Source organism: Schistocerca gregaria, chromosome 8 (assembly GCF_023897955.1).
Source record: "Schistocerca gregaria isolate iqSchGreg1 chromosome 8, iqSchGreg1.2, whole genome shotgun sequence".
NCBI classification, from domain to species: domain Eukaryota; kingdom Metazoa; phylum Arthropoda; class Insecta; order Orthoptera; family Acrididae; genus Schistocerca; species Schistocerca gregaria.
Window position 1 is genome coordinate 479,729,919 of NC_064927.1, and position 21,575 is coordinate 479,751,493.

At 45.0% G+C, this 21,575-nt stretch overlaps 1 protein-coding gene across 1 annotated transcript in view; it reads left to right on the top strand.

Moving 5' to 3' along the window:
* Nucleotides 1–21,575, top strand: part of LOC126285351 (UDP-glucosyltransferase 2-like) — a 105,569-nt gene that overhangs the window by 56,193 nt on the left and 27,801 nt on the right. The window contains exon 3 of the mRNA XM_049984668.1: nucleotides 6,186–6,769. Coding sequence (XP_049840625.1) covers nucleotides 6,186–6,769 — 584 coding nt within the window. The remainder of the gene's footprint in view (nucleotides 1–6,185; nucleotides 6,770–21,575) is intronic.

Here is a 21,575-nt window from a genome sequence, read left to right on the forward strand (position 1 = left end):
ATCTTTCATTTGCTAACTGTATGCCTATCAGTAGTTAGTGCCTTCAGTAGTTAGAATCTTTTATTTAGCTGGCAGTATTGGCGCTCGCTGTATTGCAGTAGTTCGAGTAACGAAGATTTTTGTGAGGTAAGTGATTCATGAAAGGTATGGGTTATTGTTAGTCAGGGCCATTCTTTTGTAGGGATTATTGAAAGTCAGATAGCATTACGCGAAAAAAAATATTGTGTGTCAGTTTACTGTTTATCAGTATAAGGAAAGAGAGAAATGTCAGAGTACGTTCAGTTTTGCTCAGCTGTTTGAAAATCAAATAACGTAAGAGGTTTACCAGCACAGTTATTCTTAATTTGTCAAAGGCGATGTTTCATAGTCCCATAGTGCTTAGAGCCATTTGAACCATCGGAAATGAAGTGGTTTCAGACAAAACTGTATTTAACATTTCACCGTTTTATATGCGCACATTACATCAGCGAAGGGTGTACTGTTATTTTTGAATCACACTACATAAAACATCGGTCTGTACTTATTTTGGCTTCAGTTTCTCAGGATTGAAATATAGTTATCAAATCTTTTTAAATTGTTTTTCCGGGATGCGATTTTTAAATGAGTGAAAAAACACATCTGTATGATTACTCTGCAATTCACACTTCAGGCCCTGGCAGAGGGTTCATCGAACCATTTGAAGATCTCTCCCTACTGTCCATCCCCGAACAGGGTGCGGGAAAAGTAAACACAAAATCTTTCCGTGCTAACTCTGATTTCTATTATTTTGTTATGACGATCATTTCTCCCTACGTAGGTTTTCTCCTACAAAATATTTTCAGACTCTGAGAAGAAAGTCAGTGATTGAAATTTCATTAGAAGCTCCTGTCCCAGCGAAAAATGCCTTTGTTTTAATAATTGCCACCCCATTGCGTGTATCATATCTGTGGCACTATCTTCCACAAATTTTCTTTTACTGTTGCTGATTTATTTTACCGTTGTCCTTTAATCCAAGCATAGCACCTGTCAAACGTTTCATTACATAGTCCTTCAGATTATATTTTTAACACACGACGGTATCCCATAAAAGTGAGAAGAATTTAATTGAGTGGAGTCATAACCTCCACATAAGACATAGAGTCCGCCGCCACATGGTAACTATTTATTACCAAACACTTCCCTATATCAATGCTTAGACATTAATTTCGTACATAAGAAAAATAGAGATACAAGCATTAGCGTAAAATTTAAGTTGAATTGTTATCAATAATTGCTTTTATCTGATTGAATGTAAAAGTAGCTGGAGGGCCACTTTTTCATAATGTGCATATTTTTGTATAAAAAGCATACTGAATGTTTTCATAACTATCCAACAGGACAAAAGAATCGAAATAAGACTTAATACAGTAAAAGGCAGCACCCCAGCGAAAGCTGAGAATTACACAAATATCGACAAAAAGTTATATCCATCGATTCATGAACAGTGAGACTGTCTTCGATAGGGTAAGTTTGGAAGTGAGAAAATTATCCTACTGTTGTTCAAAGTTCTACTCGTTATTACGAAAGTTTTAATGCATTGTTTGCTGTGGGAGCCCGTGAGATGTTCTGAGCTACAAAAATTTGAAACGGTTTCCTTTCTTATCTGTACAGCAAGCACATATGGAGTCGGGAACAAAAATAACAACGTTTTAATATCTCTCGACATATAAACTCCGAGAATGCAGCTATAAAATCATCTTTCCTACGTTGATGTTGTCGAATCTCATGACATTTTGTGGCCAAAGACTGGGTCCATGGAATGCTGCATTCTTCCTGTTTTTTGTAACTGTGTCTAGTGTGAGTAGGTAGCTGCATGCGAGCTGCTTCTGGGTGTAATGAAAGCCCGTACCTCTCCTACACATCCCCGCATGGCCTCCAGTGACACCAGAGTCGGCCCTTGTCACTGCACGAGACCTCACCTCATTGAGCTGCTTGCAGAACATTTATAATGAAGTAGTGCGACCGCATTCATGTTACACAATGGAATGCTGAATGTGCAATTCAGCTTCCACTCAAGCCAAGCGATTGTGAGATGTAGCAGACAGCTATTTAAAGTTTCGTTTAGCGAAAAGTATGTACTAGGAATGCATTTCTTTGTTTTAATCTTCGTGGGTCTATATTTCCTTTACAAATCTCTTCTTTACTCTCCATATTGCCTTTACTAACTCTGTGAATTATATATGTGCTGATGTCTTTTCAGCAGTACAGCGTCCAGCAATCTTATATCCAGGCGACAGGAGAAGAGGGTATAATTTTCCCGTTTGTTTCCGATGATTTGGTGGACTGTTCATTTGCTTCGACTCGTGTTGGCTGTCTTATTGATTGGGCACTGCAATTTCTGTAGATAGTATTTCCGAAAAACCCACTCGCCAGATACATGCATCATCATAATAAGAAACTTCCTGGCAGATTAAAACTGTGTGCCGCACCGACACTCGAACTCGGGACCTTTGCCTTTCACGGGCAAGTGCTCTAGAGAGAAAGCAGTTGCCCGCGAAAGCCAAAGGTCTCGAGTTCAAGTCTCGTTCCGGAACAAAGTTTTAATCTGCCAGGAAGTTTCATATCAGCTCACACTCCGCTGCAGAGTGAAAATCTCATTCTGGAAACATCCCCCAGGCTTTGGCTAAGCTATCTCTCCACAATATCGTTTTTTTCAGGAGTGCTAGTTCTGCAAGGTTCGCAGTAGAGCTTCTGTGAAGTTTGGAAGGTAGGAGACGAGGTATTGGCAGAAGTAAAGCTGTAAGGACGGGGCGTTGAGTCGTGCTTGGGTAGTTCAGTTGGCAGAACACTTGCCCGCGAAAGGCAAAGGTCCCGAGTTCCAGTCTCGGTCTGGCACACAGTTTTAATCTGCCAGGAAGTTTCATATCAGCGCACAGTCCGCTGCAGAGTGAAAATCTCATTCTGGAATCATTATAATAATTGCTATAAACGAGTGCCTATGTGACCTGTGTCTCTCGGTGTTCTGTTGCCGCTCTCAATGTAACTGGTCGAAAAAACATACTACGATGAGAAGGAAATTTGGAATTAAACAGTATGCATGACAGTGAATTTATTAAACCACAAGTTTCTAAAATACGTCCCAACATGAATAATCGCACTTTTCACATTTTCACTGCAGTTATCCATTGGCCATTAATATTCCATTCGGTCGTCGTATTCGGAATATTAACCACAAAATAAATACTTCACACCCTTATTCGCGCCAGTGGTGCTGGCTCACACTTCTTCGTTTGAGGAGCTGGTTTTTCAAACAAACTATGGATCCTGTCTACATCCCCCACGTTTCTTGTGCTCTCCAGTTAAGCAGAGATGACAAAGGGTAAGACTCGATACATGATGGTGGTATCGATATTTGTAGCCTTACAAGTGTCACCACATAAATTGACTCCCACAGCGAGGCCACCACAATATAATTTGTCACCCAATGCGGAGCAACTACAATATATTACGCACAATTAAATGATAGCGGAACAGGTGACTTTGTAAACTTACCTGATATAAAACCCGGTCCACACGCAACGATCTGTCTGCGCAGACATCGGCGCAGATGTCTGTACATGCAAAAGATCGCTGCAAATGTGGTGTGTTCACACGGCACAAACCCCAATCTACTACTCGCCCGGCATCTGTCGGTGTAGAAAAGAAATACCAGTGGCAAGCGACTACACTCCCCGTAAGCGTCAAAAATTTAATTCAGTTATTTTGAAACACAGAAATGGAGGAAGTTGTGTTATGGGCTGTGTTCGCAACTTGTGTTGCAAAAAACATCCAAACCAACCGCAGGAAACAGAAAAAGCGGTCAAAATGGTGTAGACAGTGGCTGCTAAAGCGAAAGCAGTCTTCTCACGTAAATTTACTGCGAGAGTTGCAGGTGAACCTAACGACTGGCGAAATTATTTGCGGATGGATGTCGAAACGTATAATTATCTCTTAAAGTTTGTAAACTCTCATATCATGAGAAAAAATACTTGTATAGAGAAGGACAATTTCTCCTCATGAACGGCTCGCGGTAACATTAAGATTCCTAGCAACACGAAGGAGCTACAAGGATTTGGAATTTTCAACTGCAATATCGAAATAAGAGTTGAGTGAAATACTACCCGCAATTTTTCAATTAGAGCATTGTGTAATGCTGTCTCTTTGTCTCAGTCACTACTTCCACAAACATGGGTGGTTTCTATATATTTCAATGAATTCACTTACAAACTCTCGATAACACTGACGAGTATCAGCCATTTTAATGCCCTGTGTGCACAAACACAAACACTAGACTGAGCAAACAGCTGTTTCACGCCAGATTTGCGGCCATCTCCTGTCCACACGCTCCAACTTGTCTGTGCAGATGTGGTTTGAACCCACAGATTTGAGAGATTTCGCTCAAACCTCCAACTCCTAATTCCAGCTTTGCACACACCTCAGGTTGGTGCAAATCTTCTGTCCACAAGAAACGATCTGTCTGCCCAGATGTGATGTGCGCAGACAGATCGTTGCGTGTGGATGGGCCTTAATAACTTGATACTCCTGTCAGGTAGTCAGATCAAATCAAGTCGACACAATACTTCGATGATCCACCTGGCTGTCGATATATTTTGTCGACTTGACTTGAAGATTGACCTGTAAGCCCGAGAAGAGGATCAATGGCGGAACTTAGTAGGGTAACTACACTCCTGGAATTGGAAAAAAGAACACATTGACACCGGTGTGTCAGACCCACCATACTGGCTCCGGACACTGCGAGAGGGCTGTACAAGCAATGATCACACGCACGGCACAGCGGACACAGCAGGAACCGCGGTGTTGGCCGTCGAATGGCGCTAGCTGCGCAGCATTTGTGCACCGCCGCCGTCAGTGTCAGCCAGTTTGCCGTGGCATGCGGAGCTCCATCGCAGTCTTTAACACTGGTAGCATGCCGCGACAGCGTGGACGTGAACCGTATGTGCAGTTGACGGACTTTGAGCGAGGGCGTATAGTGGGCATGCGGGAGGCCGGGTGGACGTACCGCCGAATTGCTCAACACGTGGGGCGTGAGGTCTCCACAGTACATCGACGTTGTCGCCAGTGGTCGGCGGAAGGTGCACGTGCCCGTCGACCTGGGACCGGACCGCAGCGACGCACGGATGCACGCCAAGACCGTAGGATCCTACGCAGTGCCGTAGGGGACCGCACCGCCACTTCCCAGCAAATTAGGGACACTGTTGCTTCTGGGGTATCGGCGAGGACCATTCGCAACCGCCTCCATGAAGCTGGGCTACGGTCCCGCACACCGTTAGGCCGTCTTCCGCTCACGCCCCAACATCGTGCAGCCCGCATCCATTGGTATCGCGACAGGCGTGAATGGAGGGACGAATGGAGACGTGTCGTCTTCAGCGATGAGAGACGCTTCTGCCTTGGTGCCAATGATGGTCGTATGCGTGTTTGGCGCCGTGCAGGTGAGCGCCACAATCAGGACTGCATACGACCGAGGCACACAGGGGCAACACCCGGCATCATGGTGTGGGGACCGATCTCCTACACTGGCCGTACACCTCTGGTGATCGTCAAGGGGACACTGAATAGTGCACGGTTCATCCAAACCGTCATCGAACCCATCGTTCTACCATTCCTAGACCGGCAAGGGAACTTGCTGTTCCAACAGGACAATGCACGTCCGCATGTATCCCGTGCCACCCAACGTGCTCTAGAAGGTGTAAGTCAACTACCCTGGCCAGCAAGATCTCCGGATCTGTCCCCCATTGAGCATGTTTGGGACTGGATAAAGCGTCGTCTCACGCGGTCTGTACGTCCAGCACGAACGCTGGTCCAACTGAGGCACCAGGTGGAAATGGCATGGCAAGCCGTTCCACAGGACTACATCCAGCATCTCTACGATCGTCTCCATGGGAGAATAGCAGCCTGCATTGCTGGGAAAGGTGGATATACACTGTACTAGTGCCGACATTGTGCATGCTCTGTTGCCTGTGTCTATGTGCCTGTGGTTCTGTCAGTGTGATCATGTGATGTATCTGACCCCAGGAATGTGTCAATAAAGTTTCCCCTTCCTTGGACAATAAATTCACGGTGTTCTTATTTCAATTTCCAGGAGTGTATTTACGATTTTATACTTTAATTGTGGACTTAAATTAACACTGGGGTATAAGCAGCTCAAAAGTACTTCTTGACCCTTACAGCTCCAAATTTCTTCGAGGTCGGCGACGCAGGAGCGGTGATCGAAGCGCTGATAGTGTCCGGGGTCGGCAAGCGGCTGTGCGCCGCCATGATGGAGACGGAGGGCGTGAAGCAGCTGGTGACATCTGGCGACAGGAAGTTCGACCTGCTGCTGATCGAGGTGTTCTCGAACGACTGCTACCTGGCGCTCGCCCACAAGTACCGCGTGCCCGTGGTGGGGGCGGTGGCGCTGGGCGGCGGCCTCAGCTGGATGACCGACATGGTGGGCAACCCCTTCCCACACGCCTACCTGCCGGAGCCCATGCTGCCCCTCAGCTCCGGCATGGGCTTCCTGCAGCGCATGCACAACTCGCTCTTCGGCAACTTCCTCAGGTTCTACCGCCAGTTCTATTACCTCCCGTCACTGGACTCCATCGTTCGCCAGCATTTCAATGACCCCGACATGCCGTCCCTGGCAGACCTGGAGCGCAACACGTCACTCCTGCTGGTGAACACTCATGTCAGCTTCTATTACCCCCGGCCTCTGGTGCCCAACATAATAGAGGTTGGAGGCATGCACATCAAGCCTCCGAAGAAGCTGCCACAGGTAAGCGGGAAAATTCTGGGTGATCGAAAAGTCAGTACAAATTTGAAAACTGAATAAATCATGGAATAATGTAGATAGAGAGGTACAAACTGACACACATGCTTATAATTACATGGGGTTTTATTTGAGCCAAAAAAATACAAACTTTCAAAAAAAAATGTCCGACAGATGGCGCTTCATCTGATCAGAATAGCAATAATTAGCATAACAAAGTAGGACAAAGCAAAGATGATGTCACTGTCAGAAGTATTTGAGATCAAGACTGGTGTTAAACAGAGAGATGGGTTGTCATAATTGTTGTTCAATATAGCACTGGACGAAGTGATCAGGCAGTGGACAGCAATAAACGAGGAAATGGGAATACCAAAGACCCATGTGTGGGGACAAAAAGGACAACAGGGCTCAACTGGACTGCCTAGCCTTTGCAGACGACACAGCAATAGTAAGTGAGACGGAAGAAGACGCAAAGACACAACTTGACAACTTAAGTAAGGTAGCCAGAAAGGTGGGACTGAGGATCGCCTATAACAAGACAAAGACATTAAATACCACTGCAGACAGGGAAACACCCGAAGGCACTGTGCAAATGGTGGACAAATTTAAATATCTGGGAGAATTTACAACAGGAAGGAACAGGAGCAAGGAGGGAATAACAGAGAGGATAAAGAAGATGTCAGCCTTCTGCATGACGAGAGACATATGTAATAAAAAGAGTATATCCACAAAGGCTAAGTTACGCCACTACAAGGCAACGGTGAGGAATGCAGTATTATATGCTGCTGAGACGATGACACTAGGAAGAAATTGGACAGAACAACTAGAGAAAGAAAAGAGAAAAATACTGAGAAAAATATTAGATCCCAAAAGAGGTGGAGAGAGATGGATGCGAAGACCTAGGGAAGAATTGTACCAGAACATGAGAACAATATCCAGAAAAATCAGGCTCAAAGGGCAAGGTTTGCTGGACATGTAGTTAGGATGAGTATGGACAGATAGACGAAGAGAATATGGGAAACAACAGGGAGGACAAGGGGAAAGACAGGAACCAAGTGGGCTGTTGAGCTTTGGAAGGACTGGTTGGAATTGGGGATCAAAGTCGAAGGAAAGAAAAATTGTGGGAACAAATATACATCGACCAATATGCCGGAGAACAATGACAGAGAAGAATACAGGAAAAGATTAGAGTGTCACCAGTGGAGCCGACACGAGAAACGGAAACTGAAGATCTCGGAAGACGAGCGGGAGAGAAGAAAAAGAATGAAGACGTTCTTGGAGAAGAAGAGGAAAATGCAGTCCACGAAGGGGCTACCCGTTGTCCTACAGAGGCCGTAATGTAAGAAGAAGATGATGTTCCTTACAGGAAATGGTCAATATGTCCACCGTCATTCCTCAACAACAGCTGTAGTCGAGGAATAATGTTGAGAACGGCACTGTAAAGCATGTCCGGAGATATGGTGAGGGATTTGCGTCGGATGTTGTCTTTCAGCATCCGTAAAGATGTCGGTCGATCACGATACACTTGCGACTTCAGGTAAACCCAAAGCCAATAATCACACGGACTGAGGTCTGGAGACCTGAGAAGCCAAGCATGACGAAAGTGGCGGCTGAGCACACGATCATCACCAAACGACACCCGCAAGAGATCTTTCACGCGTCTAGCAACTCTTCGTTTTTTTTTGTGCTAATAAAACCCATTGTCATTCCAAGCATGTGTGTAAATTTTTACCTCTCTATGTACATTATTCCATGGTTTATTAAGTTTTCACATTTATACTGACTTTTTGATGACCCGGTATTTTATTTACTTTGCTTTTCATTTTCTGACACAAGGCCTGTGGCGTGAGTCGCTACACGCATAATTTATGTGATTGTAATAAGAAAAAAGAGGGTAGAAATAGCGTATTGAAATAAGTAACTCAGTACAGTGGAAGGCTCTAAACTACAGCGAGAAATTCACATACAAAAAAAAATCCTTCAATATTCGGGTTTGACCAGTTACTTCTTTATTCCAGTTTACATCAGACAAGTAAAGGAATGAAATCAGCCTATACTGTAAAAATGAACTTAGCTTATGTACATTTTTTTTAAAGTGCAGTAGTCAAAATAAACGTTACATATAGGTTTACTGACAATACTGGACATAACAGGAAACAAAACTATGTTCCATCAGGAACGCTCCTCAGTTCTACAAAACAAAAATGAAGAAGATAAAGGCAAACAAAGGAAAAAAAAGGAAAACTTACAAAATATTCCAATGCAAACATTACAGTTTCTCTTCACTGTCATCTTGCATAAGACATTGTTTATAAACCATCTGGCTCTCCTCGTAATTGGAGACACTTCCGAATATGGTTGGGCATATTCTTTACCAAATTGTCACACTGGACTCGCATTCGGGAGGACGACGGTTCAATCCCGCGTCCGGCCAACCTGATTTAGGTTTTCTGTGATTTCCCTAAATCCCTCCAGGCAAATGCCGGGATGGTTGCTTCGAAAGGGTACGGCTGACTTCCTTCCCCGTCCTTCCCTAATCCGATGAGACCGATGACCTCGCCGTTTGGTCTCTTCCCCCAAAAACAACCCAACCCAGCCCCAACCAAACTGTCCAGAGAAGCCTGTTGGATACTGTCACATTCCTCCCCAGTGGCCTCTGTGGTGCCCCGTAAGGCCTCTGGTGAACAGGACAATTGAAAACCGCTGGTTTTAGACTAGCCCATGCTTTATCAACGCAGTTGAGATCTGGATAATGTCGAGGTCATTCCACCTGACTGATTCTGTGCTCCACTAGGAAGGTGTTCACAAGATTGCGACGGTGGGAGGGGGGGGGGGGGGGGTGCGCTATCGGCCATCGGTCTGAATCCCACTATAATATTTTCCCCAAATGGAGCGACAACAAGTGCAAAAATATCGTCCCTATGCTTCACACCAGTCATCCTCCCAAGTATGAGCATAGCGGGTGCCCTACGGCCATCCCAGTTCAAAACATCACTGAACCGCCTTGGTAATGGTGGTGGTCTACGCCGTCACACACATATTGCAATATAGTCAGAGGGTGGAGACTCATACGGATCTCATCAGAAAAGAGCGAAGTATACCAAGAGCGGTTTCGTGCCCCTGCGACACGAGTCCCTCTGCCAGTTCCATTTAGAGGAGGAGCCTTGAGAGACCTTGTGGCACGTAACGCCTGCTCTTGCCGCGTACTTCGTATCGTTTGTGTCGACACCTGCACTGGTGTAGCAGTTCGGAACTGCTGGTGCAGACGTGTAGTGGTGTGTTGAGGGTTTCTCCTCGCTGTTATACCCAGATATCGGTTCTGCACACCTGTCGTTTTCCTTCCTCAGCCACTGCTGTGACGATCCTCAGCTGTCCCTCTGACTAGAAATATGTTCAACATTCTAGAGACTATGCTTTGACTCACAGAGAAATTTGCTGCGACGTCCACATTTCTCATTCTCTGCTTCATTAGAGAGACTGTATGGTGTTTCTTATCGTACGTTGTTGTTGCCCCAACCATCCTGAAGCAATGCAACTCTCAGAATGACACATGTACTCCAGTACTCACAGGTCACTCAGTTTCCATAGATTGCACGTAGTGCCCCCTTCCAGTATAAACGTGGACTATTTACGGTAGTGTTAAGTTACTATGGGACCAAACTGCCGCGCGAACCGTGACAAGACGCCCTAGATCGCACGGCTAATCCGCCCGGAGGACTGTTTACATTACAAACAAACCAGTGTATTGATATCATAACGTATTTCTGGATCACAAACTTCAATATCAAAGTTTCGGAAATATCTAACATTTATTTTGACCACTAGAAATTATTAAGTTGTATCTTTTAGAAATGCGTTGAAATATTAAAAACTACCAACCCAAAAACTTAGGAATCATCAGTAAGAGTCGTCGTTAATTTATTTATTGGTTATTGATTTATTAATCGTCGATTTCTTATTACTCTTTTATTCTTTCACACTCCTACGCAAGAAATTCCATAAGAACCGTCACGAAACACCTCAATGACCCCGAAAATTATGGATGCGACACTTTCCACCGCATCCCTTTCACCTCTTAGGGGAAAAACACCGTCGGCATTGTCACCACATACCGTAATGAGCTGACAAATTGTAGATGTGACTCTAGTGTCAACTCTTACCCCTCGCCTGTACATGTCACACTCTTCCCTCACCTAGCCGCTCTCTCAGGAGTGAAATGTCGCCGCGAACCGTCGCCAGTCAGCCCAATGAAACCGGAAAGCTGCAGCCTCCACGCTGATACAGGTCGTTTTCTGTTACTTTCAGACGTCACCCCCCTTGTACTCCCTGTACTGCGAGGGGCTTTGTACCTCCACAATAGTTTTTCATAGTGGCTGATCCATATGAATACCACATTTGGTTAATTTTGCTCCAAGTGTTGGAGTTAGGTTTTGTATTCAACCCCTAGCCCGTGATTTCACTTCAGGCTTTTCTGTCTTCACTTGCCATACCTTATACACCTCCTCAGGTGGCACTTTCTCTGTCACTAACACCGGACACTTCATAGATATTCTCTCATCCGTTGTGTTTAATACACTAGTTACACAAGTCCCCTCCTTAACTCGTACCAGCGCTTCTGGTACATAAATTCCAGGATTTATTTCCTGTTTAGGAATAATTACCTGTGATTCATTCCTTGTATTGACATCGATTCTAAGAATTATCTCTTCTCTAGGGTATTAATATTCCCTGCCTCTTTTCTTTCGCTCTTGCGGTTTTTCGCCCGGACTTACTTAACCTCTGTGTCACGGCACCAACCGTAACCATATTTTCATACTGTTCTGCAGATTCTACTGCCATCGAACCGGTCCCAACCACGCTCGACGTGACTTTTATTTCTCCTGTGGCTCCAACCGCTATCGAACCAGCTCCAACTGCGCTCATTACATGTTTACTTCGTTTCACGGTTCCGACCGCAAACGAATATTTAAACGTTTGCTTGGCGGCTCCAACCGCCTTCTCACTACAATAGCTGTTTCTCGCTGCTACCGCTGCCATCGAACCGGCTTCGACCGTGTTCGATCTGTCTTTTCTCAGTTTCGCGGCTCCGATCGCAACGGAACAAGTACATCTCTTTTCCGCGGCTCCTATCGCGCTACCATTATAACTGTTTCTACAGGATTCTCTCCCTGTAGACTGACGTTCCCATGCCGTTCTCAATTCGCCTTCCACGAAGCCATATACATTTTTCTCCACAATGTATCACGAAATTCTGTCTTGTTAGGAAATTTCTCCCTAGCAGACCTTCAAACAGCAATCTACCTCTGTCCCTATAACATGAACTGCATGTTTTACAAACAGATCACTTGCAATCTGCAATTCCAACACTATTGAACCTTCTGTTTTTGCTACGGTATTAGCGTTCCCCCTTATCCTAATACCGTCTCTTGGGTTACATTTCCCAATGTTCCACAGACTTTCCTTTTTTACCAAACTTATTTGTGCCCCACTAGCTATTAAAAACTTCATTGGATTTATTTTTCCTTTTGTGCACCCTAACTCTATAAAATCGTTTCTATTTGTGACTTGTGCAGTCTACAGTAAACAATGCACAATGGCACAATGCGACTGCCTCATTGCGCCTCCTCCTGGTTACCGGCCTCTTATTCTTCCGTTTCGCCAACCACGGGCATTCGTTACACTGTCTTGCGTAATGGCCTCTCTGGCTGCATTTAAAACACTATTACATCACTTGAATATGTGCACGGTGCTTTGTGCCCTGACAAATTACACTGAGTACACTTAACTCTCTATTTCTCTAGAGTGCCTCTTAAAGTCTCTATTTATCTCCGCCAGCCTGTCCGCCCTTTCCTGTTCAAAGTTCGCTAGCCTGTCTGTATTTTCTTTCTCTTCCCGACGCCATCTATCCGTGTCTTTTTCGAAAACTCGTACACGTCAGTGTGCACGACAGTCTCTTACCATGTGCCCTGGCTTTCCACAATTATAACATGTTTGACTTTTAGCCTTGTCCATCCTCGGTGTTCTAACCATATTTCTCACGGTCGGCTTCTCTTTAGCTGATGCTATCGCGCTTTCCTCCGTAGCAGCCATGTCAATGGCTCTGCTCTATCCCTCACCATTGTTTTCATTCTGTCGTCATAGAGTCCCTGTATGAACAATGCTCTTCCTAATTTCAACACTAGCGCAATACTCCCAGCCAATTCAGCCTATGTCATCACACCTTGAATGGCTTCTCTAAAATGATGTAACGCGTCAATACGTGAACCCCACTGTGCAGTGCTTTCACTTCTTTCCTGGCGGGCCGGCCGCGGTTGTCTCGCGGTTCTAGGCACGCAGTCCGGAACCGTGCGACTGCTACGGTCGCAGGTTCGAATCCTGCCTCGGGCATGGATGTGTGTGATGTCCTTAGGTTAGTTAGCTTTAAGTAGTTCTAAGTTCTAGGGAACTGATGACCACAGCAGTTGAGTCCCATAGTGCTCAGAGTCATTTGAACCATTTTTTCCTGGCGGCTTACAAACAGTTTACACGCAAAGTAATCCATCGTGCGTTTACAAGCGTAATTTTCTACAAGTATAGCACGTACAACGGACCAAGTGGTTGTAAAGTCTCTTAACTAATAACTTACTTCTAGCCGCACCCACTATGCGCGCCTTAAAAAACTTCAGTAACACACCGTGCTGTTCAGGGGCCACTGACTGAAGCGCACTATCACAGTTGCCTAGAAACTCGTTCAGCTGAAATTTGTGTTGTTGTTGTGGTCTTCAGTCCTGAGACGGGTTTGATGCAGCTCTCCATGCTACTCTATCCTGTGCAAGCTTCTTCATCTCCCAGTACACCACTACAACCCACATCCTTCTGAATCTGTTTAGTGTATTCATCTCTTGGTCTCCCTCTACGATTTTTACCCTCCACGCTGCCCTACAATACTAAATTAGTGATCCCTTGATGCCTCAGAACATGTCCTACCAACCGATCCCTTCTTCTAGTTAAGTTGTGCCACAAACTTCTCCCCAATCCTATTCAATACCTCCTCATTGGTTATATGATCTACAGATGTAATCTTCAGCATTCTTCTGTAGCACCACATTTCGAAAGCTTCTATTCTCGTTTTGCCCAAACTAGTTATCGTCCATGTTTAACTTCCATACATGGCTACGCTCCATACAAATACTTTCAGAAACGACTTCCTGACACTTAAATCTATACTAGATGTTAACAAATTTCTGTTCTTCAGAAACGCTTTCCTTGCCATTGCCAGTCTACATTTTATATCCTCTCTACTTCGGCCATCATCAGTTATTTTGCTCCGCAAATAGCAAAACTCCTTTACTACTTTAAGTGTCTCGTTTCCTAATCTAATTCCCTCAGCATCACCTGACGTAATTCGACTACATTCCATTATCCTCGTTTTGCTTTTGTTGATGTTCATCTTATATCCTCCTTTCAAGACCATGTCCATTCCGTTCAACTGCTCTTCCAAGTCCTTTGCTGTCTCTGACAGAATTACGATGTCATCGGCAAACCTCAAAGCTTTTATTTCTTCTCCATGGATTTTAATAGCTACTCCGAACTTTTCTTTCGTTTACTTTACTGCTTGCTCAATATACAGATTGAATAACATCGGGGAGGGGCTACATCCCTGTCTCACTCCATTCCCAACCACTGCTTCTCTTTCGTGCCCCTCGACTCTTATAACTGCCATCTGGTTTCTGTACAAATTGTAAATAGCCTTTGGCTCCCTGTATTTTACCCCTGCCACCTTCAGAATTTGAAAGAGAGTATTCCAGTCAACATTGTCAAAAGCTTTCTCTGAGTCTACAATTGCAAGAAACATAGGTTTGCCTTTCCTTAATCTAGCTTCTAAAATGAGTCGTAGGGTCAGTATTGCCTCACGTGTTCCAATATTTCTACGGAATCCAAACTGATCTTCCCCAAGGTCAGCTTCAACCAGATTTTCCATTCGTCTGTAGAGAATACTTATTACCATCAAAAGGCTAAGGCAACAACTTTTACGGATGACTCAAACTAATGTGTAGCGCAGTCTTATTACTGCTTGATTCTGCCTGCCCTGACTGTGGCATTTTGTACCAACAAGATTAGTCTTATCTTATTAAGTGTCTCTGTGGTCTGCGCTGATTCGTGCGCCGCTTCTCGTTGCTCGCGTCGGCTCGCCGCCACGCCTCCTTTTCCGCCTGCCTCGCTTCGCACCCATGCGCCTCGTTTCTGCTTCCAGCAGCTGACGGGCCTCTGCGGCCCTCCCGAAGACCGTTAACGCCGCCTCCCCCTCTGGAGCTGCGTACTGTTTACGCCTCGCCGGCGACCGCTTCCCGCGTGTCGAACCCGCGCCGTGAAGGACACACCCAGCCCGTCAAAGTCGTCTTCTTCTTTCTTCGCCTCAGTACACACCTCGTCTCAGTTTGATTGCTCAAAGCCGTCAGTCTTTTCCTGACTTCGAGCTGAGTACTGTCAAAAGTTAAAGTCGTCCTAAACCTACTCCTCCAATCCGTGGCTTGGATAACGCCGGTACTGTGTGTAAGAACAGTAAGGCTAAGTCTTCCACAAAAAGACAACACCTACACTACTGGCCATTAAAACTGCTAAACCAAGAAGAAATGCAGATGTTAAACGGGTATTAATTGGACAAATATATTAGACTAGAACAGACATGTGATTACATTTTCACGCAGTTTGGGTGCATAGATCCTGAGAAATCAGTACCCAGAACAACCACCTATGGCCGTAATAACGGCCTTGATACGCCTGGGCATTGAGTCAAACAGAGCTAGGATGGCGTGTACAGATACGGCTGCCCATGCAGCTTCAACACGATGCCACAGTTCATCAACAGTAGTGACTGGCGTGTTGCGATGAGCCAGTTGCACGGCCATCATTGACCTCACGTTTACAATTGGTGAGAGATCTGGAGAATGTGCTGGCCAGGGCAGCATTCGAACATTTTCTGTACCCAGAAAGGCCCGTATAGAACCTGCAACATGCGGTTGTGCATTGTCCTGGTGAAATGTAGTGTTTCGTAGGGATCGAATGAAAGTTGGAGCCACAGGTCCTAACACATCTGAAATGTAACGTCCACTGTTCAAAGTACCGTCAATTCTAACAAGAGGTGACCGAGACTTGTAACCAATGGCACCCCATACCATCATGCTCGGTCATACGCCAGTATGGCGAAGACAAATACACGCTTCCAATGTGCGTTCACCGCGATGTCGCCAAACACGGATGCGACCATCATGATGCTGTAAACAGAACCTGGATTCATCCGAAAAAATTACGTTTTGCCATTAGTGCACCCAGGTTCGTCGTTGAATACACCATCGCAGGCGCTACTGTCTGTGATGCAGCGCAAAGGGTAACCGCAGCCATGGTCTCCGACCTGATAGTCCATGCCGCTGCAAACGTCGTCGAACTGCTCGTGCAAATGGTTGTTGTGTTGCAAACGCCCCATCTGTTGACTCAGAGATCAAGACGTGGCTGCACGAACCGTTACAGCCATGCCTGTCATCTCGACTGCTAGTGGTACGAGGCCGTTGGGATCCAGCACGGCGTTCCGTATTACCCTCCTAAACCCACCAATTCCATATTCTGATGACAGTCATTGGATCTCGACCAACGCGATCAGCAACTTCACGATACCATAAACCGCAATCGCTATAGGCTACAACCGACCTTTATCAAAGTTGGAAGCGTGATGGTACGCATTTTTCCACCTAACGCGTGGCGTCACAATAACGTCTCACCAGGCACGCCGGTCAACTGTTGTTTGTGTGTGAGAATTCGGTTGGAAACTTTCCTCAAGTCAGTACGTTGTAGGTGTCGCCACTGGCACCAACCTTGTGTGAATGCTCTGAAAAGCTAATCATTTGCATATCACAGCATCTTCTTCTGGTGGGTTAAATTTCGCGTCTGTAGCACGTCATCTTCGTGGTGTAGCAATTTTAATGGATAGTAGTGTTTAGAAGGGATGCCTGATTTGTGCCAACCTCACACTGGATCGTCTGTCGTGTCTGTAGTTCAATGCGAGCGGATCAGGATAGGAGCTAGACTCTTAATCCAGTAATGAGGTGTCTCGTCCAACTCGAAGTCCTGGTGTTGGAAAACAAGCTGGAAATTCTTCTCAGATAAGGCAATTCGGTGCGATAAAGGACGTATACCTCTGATGAAATAACTGAGTCGAAACACGAGGTAGGATAAGACCACTGTCGAACCCTAAGAGGCACAAACACATTGAAAGTAAGCTGTGCAATCCTGCATGTAGCCTGTGCAGCTAAGTACTAGCAGAGCTTGGAAAAAACAAATGAGTTACGAAATGACGTGTAATTCATGATACTGCCGCTAGGAGACTAGTAAGCAGCAATGGCGACAATGGAAGACTGACGACAAAGCAACGATCGGCAATTGTGTTACTTTTTCATGAAACGAAAAGCCTTGTTGTGACTCAGAGGCGTTTTCTCCAACAGTTTAACATACGATGGGTCCCTTGCAAGAAGACCATCCACAGGCTGTACGATAAATTTGTACAGGAAGGATCAGTATTGGAAGCGAAGCGAAGCGACCTCGGCCTAAGCCTGTTTGTTCGCCGGAGAATATTGAAGCGGTACGAGTTGCTGTATAGGGAAGTCCCGGGAAATCGTGTAGAAAGGCAGCAGTGCAACTGGGAATATCCAGACGCTCCGTTCAACGCATTCTTAAAAGTGATTCCATATATAGCCATACAAGTTGACCTGTGCACAGAAGCTCACTGAAGAACACAAGCAGCAGACTACTGTTTGCTCAGTTGGCGGAGGATAGGGAAGAAACTCTCAACGACGTTTGGTTTTCAGACGAGGTGCATTTTCATTTAGACGGTGTGGTTAACAAACAAAATGTACGCTTTTGGGCCACTGAAAACCCACAAGTGCTTCATGAACGACAACGTTGTGCTCCGAGGATTACAGCGTGGACAGCAATTTCCTGTCACGGACTTATTGGACCCTTTTTCTTTGAAGAAACTGTGAACAGCGAGCGTTATTTAAGCATGCTTCGCAATAGCTTCATTCCACAGCTTCTTTCTACTGCCTTTCCCTTCAACACGCCGTGGTTCATGCAAGATGGAGCAAGGCCATATACTGCAAACACTGTGTTGGAGTTTTTACACGAGCATTTCGACATGCGGATCATTTCACTCAGGTTTCCAGGTCACTTCAATGAAGGACAAAATTGGCCCCCCAGTAGTCCAGACCTCAATCCATGTGGCTTTTTTCTTTAAGGGTACCTAAAGGAAAAAATTTTCCCGAAACGTCCACGTGACTCAATGGAGCTCAGAAGACTTATTCTTCAAGCTTGCAGTGAAATTACGGAAGACAGGTGCCGTAGAATAATCACTAACTTCAGTGTTCGTTTGAAGGAAGTTAGGAAACGAAATGGTGGACATACTGAGCATGTGCTGAGTTAGAACAAATCTCCATGGACGGCTCTTCATTGTAGTATATGTTCCTTTCAGATTGTATTGACAATAAAGTTTATATTCAAAAACAAAATGGTAACACATTTCGTGCGCCACCCTGTAAGTCCCGTCCCGAGGGCAGAGTAACACAGGTCCAGCGTTTGAGGCAACTGTCGAAGGAATCCCCCTGCAACACCAGTGGCCCTGCTCATATAGGCTCGTCTGATGCAATCCCCCGCGATCACGCTCGTCTCCCGTGTCCTGTCGTCCTTCCAGAACATTCTGTCGTAGCTGGTCACTAGTTCCAGCGTCCCTTGCCACAAAAACGCAACCTCTCTTGCTTCCCAGCGCCCTGGCTGACGTTAGGTGGCTTTCCTGCAGGTTCACCTTATGCATCCTTATGCATTTCTACTCAGATGCGCGACCCATTCGCGGCACCACACCATACAATAAGCGAATAAGGACGTTGATGGTCTACTTGCCGTAACCAGTGGCGCCTAACCATACTTCAGTAATGCATGTTATGCTGGTTAACTCTACCATGGTTTGTGAATGTAGACTCATCGGAAAGTAGTATTTTGGCAAAGAACGCGAGGGTCCTCCGCATTTATTGGCGTGCCCATTCACAAAACACTACTCGGTAATGGAAATCGGCGGCATGAAGTTCATGATGCAGTGTCATGTGGTATGGATGATACCTACAGGTATGCAGTATTGTGGCAATACTACCGACGGACACACTGTAATCGCTGAGTAATTGCCGGGCTCTTATCTGTGGGTTGTAGTGTACTGCCGCTTGTTCGTCTATTCCATTAGCTTCTTCTGTAAGACGTCTGTTTCATTTCCTTTTCTCAGTCTGTACGCTGCTATCAGGCACAAAGGCGTTCACAATCTTGTAAAAGAATGAACGAGAGCGAGCTTTCTCTGGAAAACGCTCGACATGCAAGGCAACAGCAAACAATATTTCTCCTACAGTTTCTGTAAATCAGGATCATTTCAGGATTTTCTCCTATGGTTGCAACATTCATCGTCCACTTGCAAGCCTCTTGTCCAAATCATAGGTAGGTATGCACGCAGTAAACATTGCGCAAGTGTTGTAATGCTTAGAGCCGTCATCTGTTCTACGACTGCACGGTACGTGAGCTCCGGCCGCAGTGTACTGCCTCTCATGGTACGTCGTAGTTCCCTACAAGGCCACGGTGGCGCGTCGACTAGTCTCTCTTTGTTATGTCGGACGAATGCAACGTTGGGAATAGTGTTTCCAGTTAGAAGTTACGAAATAGAAACACTGGCTTGTACTGTCCTCGCAGCATGGAGGTGCGATCCCACGTGTCATTGGACACTGAAGAGACATTGCGTAATATGTGGTAAATCAGGATTGTGTATTCCTCCGATTACAGCGCCGTCTGTAGCGAAACAAAGAAAATGGCTCGGACAAAACGCACGTAGATTTTGCAGTTGAATAGTAGCTTGTAATAAAAAAATGGGGGTTCCCACTGTAAGTTTCAAAGTTGACCACCGCCACCGACGCACGGGGTGGTGGTGGCGTGTCGTATCGTTGGATGTCCCCCTCTGAGACAAACAATTCGAAATTATATTTTTGTATACTATTTGTTGTTTTCGTAATATTGCAATGTCTTCAGTTACAATGAACACCATTACGTATTTAACCAATGTCTCCAGAATAGATTATGCATATAAGAGTAATGACAGTTATTTTAAATTAAAACTACAATTTCAAACTGCATTGGAAATAAATCCTGTGTCGATTTTATATGATATTTCTATTTATGAAAAATATAAGAATGAATTATGCTTTCAAATTTACGGTTTCGATTTTGTTAGATCGTGTCATGAATTTGTTGCGAGTATCGTATTCTACAGCATGTGACAGAAGGAAGCACTGACCAGTTATATTTAAACTTCAGTCTACAGTGTGTGGCAGAGGGTACTTGTTACGAATATCACCGATTTTTCTTCTGGAGCAGTTCTCTACAAACAACGTCGATTGCCAGATTGGATTCAACGGTAATGAATCATGGGCTCTTAGTACGAAAACAGTCAGAAACTGAATGTTGGTCAGCGAGCAGATGAGAGATTGTTGTTGGGAATTACTTGCAGAAGGAGGAAAACAAACAAATGCTTCGTGGATGAGACTGTAACGATAATGATGGGTGGTTTTGTGGGACTCACAGCCAGGTGGATGGATGGAATGTGAGTCGACAAAGCTGTTGCTAGATTACATTTGAAAGGAAAAACTCGAGGGAGCGACCTAACGGAAGTTGGGTTCATTAAATTATTAAATGTGCAGGTGGAACGTGGATGCACACGAGTCCAGCAGGTATAGAGGAGTCCTTTATTCAGCTGTTGATATCAGGTGTTTGATGATGATGATGATGATGACGATGACGATGATGACTTTTAATATTCTCTCTCTCTCTCTCTCTCTCTCTCTCTCTCTCTCTCTCTCTCTCTCTGAATAGTTGTCTGATAATAACCTAATTTATCTGAACATCAAGATAATTTATCTCTGCACCATACCAGAGCATAACCACTTTCTCCTTATCCTGTATCGAAATTTCAGTTCTTGAACGATTCACTTGTAAAGTTCAGATATATTTCTTACACTCTCGATTTCCAACGGCGTAAATCATCATCATTAGAATAAGCGTAAGTATTATCAATTGGCATAAAGCAAACGCGAAATACACCAGACAGTAACACTTCCCAGGATTTCATATTTTATCACCAACGGATACTTCTAAGATGCCTAGATATGGTGTAGGTGGATCCCAGGATATCTACTTATAGTTAGCAGGTAGACATTTTATAAATGCAAATTGCTTTCATGTGCCCGCCGAGATGCTTTATTGCGCTACTTTTCCAACTGAGACTGTATAGGTCCTCTCCGATCCTGATCCATCGTTTGTTCTACTTTCAACAGCTACGTCCATCTCTTTCTTCCACATAGTCCGCTAGTACATGTTTTCCTATTCCGAACTGACAACTCCAAAACGTCTCTACCACCTATTTCCTGGTTAACCACACTATGTCCGAATTATTGCGGTGTTGAAACGGGTAAGAACTCTCCATGCCTTTTCTATTCTTTTCCTGAGTACAATATCGAACACTGCCAGAATCCAGAACAAGCAGCGTGTCTGATGACGGGATGACACAGGCATTCTGGGCCTTGAAGGTATTTCCACCATTCACCTTGTTTTCCATATTTTTTCTGATGCTGCGGATGTCTTCTTTGCTGAGCACGATTCTCACATACGGTACCTTTGGTTGATTTTGTACTGGTGGCTGATTATTGTTATTGTTATCTGACTGATATATCACAACATTACAGTGATTTAATCATAATTTCGG